The 14,318-nt window shown below is 40.4% G+C and overlaps 1 protein-coding gene across 2 annotated transcripts in view; it reads right to left on the bottom strand.

The window, feature by feature from the left end:
* Window positions 1-14,318, bottom strand: part of RANBP17 (RAN binding protein 17) — a 116,370-nt gene that overhangs the window by 23,828 nt on the left and 78,224 nt on the right. Inside the window, exons 11-12 of one of the 2 annotated variants that reach the window (XM_008577561.1) lie at window positions 5,139-5,305; window positions 3,695-3,756 (exon numbers count right to left, since the gene is read on the bottom strand). In XM_008577561.1, coding sequence (XP_008575783.1) covers window positions 3,695-3,756; window positions 5,139-5,305 — 229 coding nt within the window. The remainder of the gene's footprint in view (window positions 1-3,694; window positions 3,757-5,138; window positions 5,306-14,318) is intronic. The other variant, XM_008577560.1, reaches the window with a different exon arrangement.

Below are 14,318 nucleotides of genomic sequence, written 5' to 3'. Positions count from 1 at the left end.
GTACCTGCACATAGTAAGGATTTAAATTTTGCTAATTTTTTTCCCTAGAAACAAATACATAGTATATACATGGATTGCTGTGAAGGAGACTAAGATTGCAGCAGCACATGCAGAAAACAATTCTGTCATAAAATTTGAGTTTCTATTTTCCACTTTCAGTTCTAACGACATATCTGGCTTCCTTTAAATCCAAGTTATCCTCTGATCCAATTGTGAATGTTCTTTCAGCTTGTCTTTGATATCAATCTACTGCCATATTTTTCATAACAAAGTCGCAAATCAATCAGACGGAGCTCCTGGGTTAAACGGATGGCACATTTATTAAGACTCACTAGAAATGTCTTTATTAACATTAGAAATTCTGGCTAATTAGTATTTTTTAAGAGTATAAACGATGTGACTATATTTCATCTGCCTAAATGTTTTCTACTGTGAGAGTCTTGCTAAGGTTCTATAGGTCAAAGTCTCAACATCAGCTAAATATGTGACTGTACTTTCTCCTACTTAGTATTATGGAATGGAATCTTAAGTATGAAAGATGTCTTGTATAGTATGTCAAAATGTTGAGTAATATCATTTCAGTCTAAACACAGAAATGAAAAAAAAAGGCAGATGATTTCCCTTTTGCTGTAATTGACTTTGGGATGCATGTCATGAACAGCACTATACAAAAGCAATTTTCATTGAGTGACTGACTGATTGAGGCAAAGGGTGAATGTTCTTTCAGTTTACGTCCCTACTGAAGTATGATTCTTATAGCTCCTGACAGCTCATCACAACCTGTAGTTAAATACCGTGTTAGCAATAAATAAATAAATAAATAAAATTTAAAAGGAGAGAGAGGGTGAGAAAGAAAATAATAGTTAGAACTTTGGGTTTTTATTACAGCTGATTTGAGCCAAACAGATAAATAGATGAGGGTGAGATAAATTTAAACCTAACTGTTCTAGTTCTTCCATGCAATATATTTAGATTTTAGAGACTATAATTGTTAAAAATACCTTGTTAATAAGTAATTGCATAATTTAATCAGTAATACTGACCATCAAACAGTTCTTGTTCTACTTCTGTGGAAGGTCTACTCTTTCTAGAGCAATTAGTTTTAACTGAAATTCTGTTTAGAGAAGTATTCCCATCAGTGTCCTATTCTTACAATTTCAAAAAGAATTAGTTACATCTCTGAAATGCTCCACCAATTCTATAAAACACACTCCTTCATTTGCCTAATTTGGGCACATCTTTCACTCTGTGATATAACTAAATGAATACTGATCTAAGGGGTTATAGATGCGACATGACGAGTGATGAAACAAAAAATTTCACATAGAAATGTTATCTTCCAAATTACTGTAGCAGATCAGTGTCTAATCTGCTACTAATCAGTAGTCATTAGTAATCTGATCACTGTTATTGTTGATCTTTTCTTAAAAATTTTACTTTATCCTCCTAATGACATAAAAACATTTGGGAACCCCCCCCCAATTTATGTAAACTGGGTTTTTCTCAATTGTTAGGTCAAAGCAATGCTGGTAAGGCAATAATTCTTACTTGAAACAGATTTACTTAATTACAGTAATCATCAAATGGAGTAAATTTTAATGCTTGCAAAGTTAGATCTGTTTGCAAAATATGGAAGATGGTTTATTTGGAGAATATTTTTAAAAACACTGAAGATCTAAAGCCACACAGCAGGAAATAATAAACACGTTTCCAGGTGAGAGGCACTTAAAATGTCTTTCCTAAGTTGCTGCATACAAATGAAAAGGCTTGTAAGGATGTTGGAAAATGCTTTATGTAGGTTCATGCTTCATTTACTATGAAAGCTCGAGGAGATAACTTTTGCAATTTGGAATTGACACTGTTCATGCAATTATGCTTCAAGCAAAATATGTCCAGGTTGTGGGGGAAAAACAGTTCAAATTAGTAAATAGTGGTATCATTTACATCAGTTTAGTTTAAAGAGCTGACAAACCCTCTCTAAACTCCAAGCACAATTAGTCATTAGGGTCTAGTTTTTCAGCACTGTTAAGCAATTTGTAACCCATTCCTTTTAATAGGGTTAGGCATTACTTAACCGACACAGATGCCTTGGAAACTGAAACCTCAAGTTATGAAGCAGTAACCTTGTTCATTACCTTCTGTGATAGACAAATCATCTATAAAAACATTGTTTAATAGGCAACCAATGAATAATCAATGGCTCACTTTTCATCTCAGTGTGAAAATGAGAATAATCTAATACAAAGTCCCGCTGGTAAGAGGCTGAATCTTGGGTCTGCTGCTCTTCAAGGGCTGATTTATAAGGTTTTGGAAAGCTGATGTAAACAGATGATCAATGGGACCCATCCCTGCTCATAATAACCCCCAACTGGCCCACTCCCTCTTTTCCAAGTCCATCCCTTCAGGCTATTAGCTCTGTCCAGCTAATTCTTCCCACTATTCCTGCCTACTGCTTTTACTCTGACCATCCGTTCAGTCCAGCCGACTCAGAAGTAATTTTATACGCAGCAGAGAGCGGGTGGAATTGATTTTTCACTCAGCGCTCAGTTCCCATCTGAATAATTATCAATTTTACTGCCTCATAAAGGGAAGAGTCAAAATTTCAAATCAATTCAAAAGAGCTTTTGAGACGACAGAAACTGTGCATAACAATAGAGGTCAAAGTTGTGAGTGACCTAAGGAGATGATGTCAGATATTACTATACCCAATAGTTGACATCAGAGGCACTCAAGATGATATAACCTAGTGCTAATGCAAATCATATTTATGCTGACTACCAGAGACCAGTCATTAATATTTAAAATGCTATCTGAAAGCCTACATTCCAAATAAATAGAATGTATTCCACTGTTAATAAAGATGTATCACTACTTAGTCATATGCTATAAAGTGGAGGATTACCAAGTATTATTAACACACAGAAATTACTTAAACCACACATGTGTGGTAATTCTGAGTAAATACAAACTTGATTGTCTCCTGTACAACCATGTTACTTGCTCAGAATAATCTGATGGTATTTTTGTTTAGGACCACAGCCTATTAATTTTTGCTAAAATTTTCTACCAACTTAAAAGTTTCTGCCAAAGTGTATGGGACAATACATGATTATGGCTGAGTGCTGACAGGAATGATCTGGTGGTGGACTTGTCCCCTTGCTATGGTGGGCTGGGGATTGGGTTTGATTCCCAGCCAATCCATGGATATTTATTTTCTTCAGTAGCTACATGCTCTAAGTCAGTGGTTCTCAACCTTCTCCATGTAAAACACAAGAGGACTATGACACTCTCCCAACAGTGCCAGTGACTACTGCATTTAGGTGGGAGTGGGGAGGAGGAAAGGTGCACTCAAATCTTGATAGAATGAATATTTTGAAAAGGCATTCCAGGTGAATTTAAGATGTTAAGAATCAATGGTGTGAGTAGTAAGGACCTAGACTTTTGAGCTAAACAGACCTTGAGGGCCGGCCCAGTGGTGCACTGCTACAGTGCGCCGCTTGGGAAGCGTGGCGGCGCTCCCGCCGAGGGTTCGGATCCCACATACAGACCGGCCGCTCACTGGCTGAGCGCGGTGCGGGCGCAACACCGAGGGTCGCGATCCCGTTGCCGGTCCCGGTCCGGTACGGGTGCGACACTGAGGGTTGCGATCCGTTGCCGGTCACGAAAAAAGACAAAAAGGGAAAAAAAAACAGACCTTGATTCGACTCCCAACTCTATCACTTTCCAGTTGATTTCTCTATGCCTCAATTTATTCACCTGTACAATGCAGATGATAATATCCACATTTCAAAGTTGTGGGATCTAAAGGAGAAGATTGCTCTGATAGTCCTCCCTTTCTTTGTCACTCTCTGTCATCACTGTATTAATCAAATTATCAAATAACTCATTAGTTAGTTACCTGTCTCTTTGTCTTACATGACAGGAAACTTTTTAAGAAGAGATTTTAAGTCTTATGAGTCTTAATGGTTCTTGAACCTTGCATGTAATAAATCCTCAATAAATATGAGTTACCCTCCCCTTCCCTTTCCTACCAACATATCGTAACACTTCCAGGGTCATACCAAATAGCTATAGACCTACAGCCTTTTGCCTAGTTACATAAAATCTGAATTACAAACATCCCTCCGTCGCTCATCCCCCCCCCCACCAAAAATAACTGGTTAACTGAAACAGCACTGCAAATAAAGTTTACATAATTTCATTTAAATATTAGCAAGAAATAACAGCCAGGAAGGAAATGTCTTCCATAGTGGTCCCATTCTATTTTCATCATCTTTTTACTTAACATTGACATTTTCTGCTGCTTGCAGGTAACTTATTTGCTCGCTAATGACCATGCAGCAAGATACTGTTGAAGTGCTTACATTTGCAAATCACAGACTATTAAGGATATAATTTGGCAAAAGAAAGCAACTAAAAATAGTGTGAAGAGATAATTTTCCAAATTTAGTGGAATTAGAAAATATCATAGTGATAATATTGCTATAAAAATGGTATTCTCTTTGAAATATTTCTGGCATGTATATTCATTTTTTATGCATGCTGTTACTGTGATTTGCAGAAGTGAGTTTTTAAAAACAGTATTAAACTTGGACCTAACCCGTATTAGCCAGTTAGAAAATACATCTGATAATAAAGAAATTGTGGTTTTATTACTTATTAGTTAAAAGCTCTTGGGAATATTACCTATCTACCTAAACCATGATTTCTCATCTTAAAATAGGAAAAATACCAATTATAAATATGGAAAGCTCCTAGCTAATTGCTTGGCACAGACTAGGAAGAAGGCCAAGAAAATGGTACCAGAGTAATTACAAAGCAAACTTAAGATGACATTATCAGATGCTCCAGGAAAGAAATCAGAGACTGACTGTTTCTAGTTCAAGTTACCTATTTTTCTAAAGCCTCTGAAAGAACTATCCTTGTTTCGAATTCTGGCTTCACTGAGGTGAGATAAATGACATAGGGATTTCCTGAGTGTGGGTAATCCTGAGGCCAGTGCACAATCCCACTTTCAGGGAAAATATTCCTAGGGAATAACTGGTAAAGAGATTTAGCAAGATCAGTTGCTTTAAAAAGGTGAAATTCAAGGACTAGGTAGTTTCTTAAGCTGGTGGTGACCAACCACCATTAGTTACCTGCTGCAGGACATCTGGGTTTTGCTGCATAAAATGTAATAGTCTCTGACCAGCCTGGGTAGCCTCTCTGCTTCGAAGTGGCTTCTTGCCCTCTTTTGCTATGTGCTTGAAGAGGTAGGTGACAATGTAGTCTAAACTGGTACAGCAACTGGAGGAGACAATTGTATCTGTAGAAACAATAAATGAGAATTCATTCGCTTACTGAAATGTTTGCTTCATTTGATTGTAATGTCTCCATTAAAAAAGAATTACTTTCTGGTTTTAAAGCACTTTTACCAAACTGCAAGTTCCCTGAGGGCAGGGATTTTGCCTTATCTCTTTAAACCCGATGCCTAATCCAGGGACTGGCATCGACATGCTAGTAAGTAGATGATTCCTGGGTTGAATCTGGTCAGAATTTTCCATTTGTGACCTTAACGACCTCTGTTCAATTCAAGTGACTGTTTATTCGAAGTATCTACTTAGTGCAAAGAGCTCTGTTTTAAGGGGAACAGGGGCCCAACCCCCACCCTGGTGTCAAGGAGCTCATAGCTTAGTATACACATCACTGTAGCACAATGCTGTCTAAGAATGAGTGACACACTGCTGTGAGGATTTTGAGGGGGAGATCACATTTAGATGGGGTCAAGGAGAGTTTGGTGAAGGACGTAACACCTGAGATGGGCTTAGAAAGATTATTTCAGTTAGATGTAAGAAAGGACATTTTTCAGGTAGAGAGACTAGCATAAGCATCAGTGTAGTGGGAAAGGTATGGATTTTGGAGCCAGACAGCTCTGGTTTCAAATCCCACTTTTCCAATTACTTGCTGAGTTGTTACTGTGAAAGAGCCACTTCACTTTTCTTACCATTTATAAAATACCTTTCAGAGTTTAATAAGAAAATAACAAGAAGTTCATCAGTAATAAAAATAGCTGATATTTATTGAGAGCTTATTATCTGTTAAATGCTTTACATGGATTATTAGTTTTAATTCTCACAACTGTCCTATAACGGTTACTATTATTACCTCCACTTACAGATGCGGATAACAAAACTTAGAGAGATGAAGTGACTTGTTGATGTCACACAGCTAGAAGACTGTGCAGCCATGGTATAAAAATAAACAAGGAGTGGGACTCTGGATCTGTATTTTTAGCCACTACATTAAAACTAAGTATTGAGAACAAATATATGTAAGCACTGAACACTTTAAAACATGATGGGCACTCAAAAAGGCAGTTACTACTGGTTTGCCCTCACGGTAAAAAGGAGTATTCAGGGAGTAGGACTTTTGGTTTGAGTGACAGAATATGTAGGGGAGTCATAAGAGAAGGTTGACAAAGTAGGTTGGGGTCTCACTTGAGGGCCTTCAATAGTGGATGGAGACATTTACATTAATTTGAACGGCAACAGAGGTGTTACTGAAGGTTTTTAAAGCAAGTAAGTGACACTACAGAGAAACCATTTATTGAGTATCTCCTTTGTGCACTAAAATTATCATCTCATTTACTTCAAACAACTACTTTGTATAGTAAGCATTATTTTCATTTTCTTTTTTTTTAAATTGTAAACTAACAATTTATAATTGGATAAACATATGGGGTACAAGGTGATGTTACGATTTATGAAGACAATGTGGGATAATTAAATCAAGCTAGTTAACACATCCATCGCCTCAAGTACTTATTATTTTTTGTGCTGAGAACGTTTGAAATTTACTCTTAGCAATTTTGAAAGGTACAATACACTATTAGTAACTCTATTCACCACCCTGTGACACAGATCTCAAAAGAAACTTAATCTTTTTGTCTGAGACTTTGTATCCTTTGTCTATCATCTCCCCATTCCCAGCCTCTGTAACCACTATTTTACTCTCTGCTTCTATGAATTTGTTTTAGATTCCACATAAAAGTGAGAACATGTTGTATTTGTCTTTCTGTGCCCGGCTTATTTCACTTAGCATAAAGTTCTCCAATTCCACCCATGTTATCACAAATGACAGAATTTCCTTCTTTTTAAAGGCTAAATAGCAGACCATTGTGTATGTATGCATTTTCTTTGTCCATTCATCTGTTCATGGACACTTAGGTTAATTCCATAACTTAGCTATTGTGAATAGTGCTGCAACAAACACAGAAGTGCAGACATCTCTTCGACAACTGACTTCAAATCTTTTGGGTAAATACCCAGAAGTGGGATTGCTGGGTCATTATTTGCATTTTCAAATGAGAAAACTACACCTCAGAGACTGAGCAGCTTATCCAAAGTCCATGGTTTTGACTCATCTTATGACACTGCCCACACTTTTTGGCTAATGATAACATTTGGACACAATTCCTGGGAGTTTAAGATTAGCAAGAAAACAATTAACTCAAGAAGCAATTAAAAATGGTGCATATGGCAGACTGAGAAGGTGTAGACTTAGAGAGTAAGACTGGAAAGCACTAGACTATAAATGAGGAAATAGCTTTTTATTTCTCTTATTTATCTCTGAGGTTCTGAGACACATGTATACCCGTCATAGATTAGAGGTGAAAAATTAGTTGAATTAATTAAATAGTGGGTAGCTAAAGCTACTCTACAAAGTTTTCTGGAGAAGGTCTTGAGTTGTATTTAGTGATACAAATGGTCCCCGATTTATGATGGTTTGACATAAGTTTTTTACTTTCCTTTCCTATGATGTGAAAGTGATACACATTCAGTAGAAACCATAATTTGGGTACCTGTACAAGCATTCTGCCCTTCATTTTCAGTAAAGTATCCAATAAATTACATGAGGTATTCAACATTTTATTATTAAATAGGCTTTGTGTTAGATGACATTGCCTAACTGTAGGCTGATATAAGTGTTCTGAGCATGTTTAAGGTAGGTTAGGCTCAAAAATAATGTTCAGTAAGTTAGGTATATTAAATGCACTTTTGACAATGATATTTTCAATTTACAAGCGGTAACCTAATCGTAACTAGAGAAGCATCTGTAATACTTAACACTGATATAATATTACAGTTTTAAAACCCTCACATGCATCATTTTAAAGAGAAATGTCATGGGAAAATAGAAAGAGGAAGGTTTTGGGGCGAGTTTTGAAATACAGATAGTTGTATGCATTTAATACAGAGGAAGGGGTAGAGGATACCAGATCATGATGGATGAGGGGTTGAATGAAGATCTAAGAGACAAGCATGGACAACAGTTTTGGAAAACTGTGGAGCTCTAAAGCTTTTAAGAAAGGAGCTTATTTTCCCCTCCTAAAGCTATGGCATTTGATTGATTGATTAATTTACTCTTTATCTCTCCCCACTAACTGGGTTACTCTGAAGAAAAGGGAGCTTTAGTTTTATAACCCTGCGAGGTATGATAGAGTTTGGATGTGTTATCCCCTCCAAAACTCATGTGGAAATCTGATCCCCAATGTGGCAATGCTGGAAGCTGTTTGAGTCATCGGGGTGGATCCCTCACGGATGGATTAATGCTCTCCCTGGGGGAGGAGGGGTAGTGAGTGAGTTCTCACTCTATTAGTTCCTGAGAGAGCTGGTTGTTTAAAAGACCCTAGCACTTCCTCTCTCTCTCTCTTGCTTCCTCTCACCATGTGATCTGCTTGTACCTGCTGGCTCCCTGCCACTTTCCACCATGAGTAGAAGCAGTCTGAGGCCCATGCCAGATGCAGCTGTCCCAGAATCGTAAGCCAAATAAACCTCTGTTCTTTATAAATTACCCAGTCTCACATATTTCTGTTATGGCAGCACAAAATGGACTAACACAAGGTAGATAGTAGAAAACATCTAGGCCTAAGAGTTTGACAAAGACATGTTCAGCCAGGTTCCTTTTCTTTTTCTCCACATTTCTACATTTGAAGTCCGAATCATGAAATACACTGATTACATAATTTAACATCTATAAAGGCAAATAGGAAATAGATATGGTTCCCCTCACTAGTGAGGAACAATATGCTATCAATCATACAAAAATTATAAGGATTTCACATAGATTTGGTGACCACATACCATGCAGGTTGCATGAAAAGGTTCTAATCCATAGAGTCAGTTGTGAAAAAAGCCAGGTAAACACTTAGGACACAAGGGTTGGAGCATATATCCTTGCAATAACAGCAAGAAGAGCTTCTATTGTGGTTGATTCACGATTGGGGGTTATGGAAAATATAAATATTATTTCAGGGTAGATTTAAAAATGTGGAATTAAAAATAAAAGTGTGGAATCATAAGGATTGAGGGGCATTTGGTCGAAAACAGAATGAACAGTGCTGAGGACTATGTACCAAGGTACTTCAAAAAGTTCATGAAAAAAATATAATTAAAAGATAATACAAAACTTTCCATAAACTTTTTGAAGTATTCTCATTTTATTAATGGTTTTCTTTACTTGGAGCTCAAACTATTGTGTGAGACTCAAATAATGAAACTCTCCTAACGTTAAAGGATGGGCAGAAATCATGAATCTTTGGGACTTCCGGTCAAGATGGCAGAATAGACGGTCCCCAGCATCACTCTCTCCCACAAATCAACCAATTTACAACTATAAAAATGTAACGTCAGCCAAACTGGAGCCACTGGAGCTCAGGTGAAGAGGAGAGACCTATGGAACTCATGAAGGCGGGAGAAACCACGAAGAGAGAAAGAAAAAACTGCTCTCAACGTTTTGGGCCGTAGCCACTTTAACGCTGGAGCACATGGAGCAGGAGCCGGCAGAAGCCGCAGCTGTGCCCTTTAGATGGAATTACTTGGAGGCAGAAGGGGAGAAGAGGACTTTGGTGGCCCCCAGGACAGCAAAACCACTAACAGGGTTCCTGTGGACCTACGCAGGAGTGAGGAGCCAGAACAGCTGAAAAAGGGGAACCACTCAGAGGCAGGTGAGTCATCACAGGGGACCAGCACATGGCCCGTCCCATGGGAAGTGTTTGGAGCACGGCGGTGGGGGAGACAGGCCCACCGGGAGAACACTGGGATACAGCAAAGACAGCTGATGCACCCCCTAGTCAGCACAGTACCACTCAGAGGAGACTGGTCGGAAATGCAGAATTGCATGGGGTGCAGTTTGATGAAAAGATTCAGGCCCAGATCAGAGTTTCTACACAACCCAGATGCACTGAGTATCAGGAGAGCCGAAAGTACCTATAAGGTCAACCATTAAACCCTGAGCTGCAGAAAATGTTTTCCCTAGGGAAACAGCAGCAAAGCAATTTAGCTCGACCACACAGCTCAAGTACTGGTTCCCACAGGAAGTTCACCTGTTTTAGAAGCAAGCAAAGGACAAAAACTTAGTTACAGCCCAGGCACACCATGAATGCCTTGGGGTCCACCAGGGGACATGAGGCATGGAGCCAGGGGCAGGACCTCTGCCCACAACTACTCATACTGCCAGCACCTCAGGGCCCCACCTGGGAACCCGAGGATTGGAGCCAAGGACCGGACCCCACTCCCACGTACAGGAATACCACCAATACTTAGGGGCCCACCCAGGGACCCAGGGCTAGCAGCCAAGGACCGGACCCCTTTCCCACAACCAGCCATGCTGTGACAGTGCCTCAGGGCCCCACGTGGGGGCCCAAGGCATGGAGAAGGGGACCGGACCTCCCTCCCACAACCAGGCACACTATGCCAGCACCTCGGGGCCTGCCCAGGGACCTGGCGCATGGAGAAGGGGACCAGACCCACCTCCCACAACCAGGCTCACCATGCCAATGCTTCAGGGCCTCCCAGGGGACCCAGGGCATGGAGAAAGGGACTGGACCCCCCTCCCACAACCAGCCTCACCATGCCAGTACCTTGGGGCCCACCCAGGGACATGGGGTAAGGAGCTAAGACCGGACCCACCCTGCCACAACCAGGCATGCCAGGTCAGCACATCAGGGGCCTCCCAGGGGCCTGAGGCATGGAGAAGGGGACCAAACCTCTCTCCCACAACCAGGCACACCATGCCAGTGCCTTGGGGCCCACCCCGGGACCCAGGACATGGAGAAGGGGACTGGACCCCCCTCCCACAACCAGGCACCCTTTGCCAGCACTTCAGGGCCCACTCAGGGACCTGGGGGGAAGGAGAAGGTGACTGGACTCCCCCTCCCCGACAACCAGGCACACCACGCCAGTGCCTTGGGGCCCACGCTGGGACCCGGGGCTTGGAGAAGGGGACCGGACCCTCCTCCCACAACCAGGCACCCCCCACCAGTGCCTTAGGGCCAGCCTGGGTACCCGGGGTATGGATCTGGGGACTGGAACTCCCTCGCACAACCAGGCATCCAGCACCAGCACCCTGGGGCTCACAAGGGGACTTGGGGTGGGGAGCTGGGGACTGGACCCCTCTCCCACAACCAGGCACCCCATGCTAGTGCCTCAGGGCCTGACCTGGGGCATGAAGAAGGGGACCGGACCCCCTCCCACAACCAGGCACACCATGTCAATGCTTTGGGACCCACTTGGCAACCCAGGCCATGGAACTGGGGATCAGACATTCTCCACAACCAGGCACACTGCCAGCACCAAGGAGCATGCCAAAATCATCTCCTCCATGTGGGTGGCCACCATAGCTACCATGATAACCATGGCTGCCGTGAAGGCAGCTAGATGCTATAACCACCACGCAGATGGTCCGCCAGCCACTGGAGTGAATTGACACAAGGAGAGTCATCAGCAGAGATAAAGAAAGGAGGATGAAGTCTGTCTCCACAGAGCCCATTTCACAGTGACGGAAGACACATCTGCTCTATGATAGTATTGGGGACCCTATCATGCCTCTCAGCATTGGACAGATCATTTGGGCAGCAAATCAATAGAGTAACCATCATTCTTTCAGAGGGAGAGAAGAAATCTAGGGTGATTAGAAGGGGGAAGGGGGAGAAAAAGGGGGATGAGGAGGGATTGGACAAGGGGCATAAAGAATAATTACAATTTGTAACAATATATATGCTAGTAATATTGATTTGATCAACATATCTCAATGTTGAAACCCAAAAATATGTATAATCAATTTTGATTCAATAAAAATTAAAATTAAAAAAAAAAAAAAGGAAAGAACCAGCAAAAAATAAAAAAAAATCATGAATCTTCATATTTTGTCCTAGTTTTTGGTGTTTGGAATCTCTTAAAAAGAATTACATCAATAATTTAGACAATTTTGGAAATAATTTTTAGGCCTGATAGGCATTTCGTTTTCTCTAGGTGCTTGCTGTTTGGCACTGGAAACAACCAAGTGCTCCTTTTTTCCTGCAACTGGTCAGTCTCCACAGGAAGCACATACATCATTAATAGCCCTCCTGCTCCCTAAGACCCATCACCAAAAGCTGTTCTGAAAAGTTAACTGTATAGGAAACAATTGCTTAACTGAGAGTCAGAAAGGATAATGGGGCTGAGCTGAAATTTGGCTTCTGTTCAAAATTTCTCACCATAGCAGAGGAAGGATGAAGGTCTTGGAAAAATATGGTTTGAAAGACCATTTCAGAGACAAAATCCTTATTTGGGTGGTATAATGGTTTTGGAAATAGGTGGGGCTAGGTTTGAATCTGTACTTTATAGATGTCTGACTTCACTGAGCTTCAATTGCACCTATGTAAAACGTGCTTAATATTACCTAATCTGCAAGGTGATGTGTGACATAAATGAGATTAAAGTGTGTAAAACTGTAATACAGTGCCCAACACATAGTGGGGTTTCACCTTTTCACTTCCCATTTGTTTTCCTGGCTGTTTCAATCCCTTAAACACTGAGCCTGTCAGTCTATTTAGCTACTCCATAGTTCTCTTCTCTCTTTAGCATTTTGTGTATGTGTGTGTGTGGTGGGAGAAAGTAATGGATATGGTCTCTAAGTTCTAAATATTTCCTGAATGTTTCACCCCTATATTACATTCACACAATATACTCCATCCGATTCAAGAAAGTGTTCAAAATAACATGTCCTCTTTTATTCTTTACATACTTTTTATTAATAATGAACTTTATGGGGAAAGATCTTGTGGTTCCTAGTTGGTTCAACTTTTTGCTTGCTCTCACCTTTCTTTATTTAGTCTTTTGGACTGTCCTTTTTTCTGCTTGGAAAGCATCCCCACCCCTGCCATAGCTAGTCTTAGAGACGTTCCATCATTTCTTCTAAAACAGCCACTTAGCCACTCTCTATTAATCACCCCATTTAAATTTTTTGTTTAGCATTTATCATGACTTGATATTTTCCTGTATGTGTGTTTGTTTGTTTATTTTCTCTCCCCACTAAAATACAAGCTTTCATGTGAGCAGGGCCCTTATCTGTCTTATTCCCTTTAGTACTACCAAGTCTAGAATAGTACTGGGTACATAGTATGAGCACAACTGAAAATTATTGAATGGAGGAGTTGAGAGCCATTGTTAAGAGCAGTTTTTTGTAAGCCCTGTGCTTGGTCTCCGTGTGTAGATGATGCGGGGGGTTGGGGGGGGGTGGAGTGACTAAAAAGAAAGCCTGACAGAGAAAGACAAATACCTCACGATCTCACTCATATGTTGAATCTTAAAAAAAAAAAAAAAAAAAAAAAAAAAAAAAATTGGTTCTCATAGAAGTACAGAGTAGAGTAATGGTTACCAGAGGCTGGAGGAGAGTGGGGTGAGGGGAAGGAGAAGTGGTAGACTAATGGGTACAAAACTATGTTATCTACCCTAAGTGAATCATTGTGCAGTATATGCATGTATTGAAATGACACACTGTACCCCATAAATACGTACATGTGAATGTTAAAATAAAAAAAGATAGCCTGAAACCAAAAATGCTAATGAATAATTAACTAAAATTTTTTTTATATCATGTTCAGAATATTAGACAAGTCACTACTCTATCTCTGATTCAACCTTTCTGTACCTCCCTCCTATTTTTTCCATTGAGCCTATAGTAGAAATCAAACCTGCTATAATCCAAACAAAACCAATAAATGCCTCTTTGCAAATGTATCATTGTTGAGAAAGGAAAAAGTGGTTACTTTCAACATTCTTTTTTTTTTTTTTTTTTAATTTTTTATTTTGTCAATATACAATGTATATGATTATTATGGCCCACCACCGACACTTCCCGCCCTCCTCCCTCTCTCCCCTCCCCCCCAAGAATGTCCCCTCCGTTTGTTTGTTGTAACAACTACAAAAAAAGTATAGTTGTTATATCTTCTTCCCCCCCCCCGACCCCCCGGTTTTTTGTGTGTGTGTGTGTGTGTGTGTGTGTGTGTGTGTGTGTGT

The sequence above is a fragment of the Galeopterus variegatus genome, unplaced genomic scaffold, assembly GCF_000696425.1.
Source record: "Galeopterus variegatus unplaced genomic scaffold, G_variegatus-3.0.2 Scaffold1540, whole genome shotgun sequence".
In the NCBI taxonomy this organism is placed as follows: Eukaryota; Metazoa; Chordata; class Mammalia; order Dermoptera; family Cynocephalidae; genus Galeopterus; species Galeopterus variegatus.
Note: the sequence above shows the minus strand (reverse complement) of the source record. Positions and strands in the feature narration are given on the sequence as shown.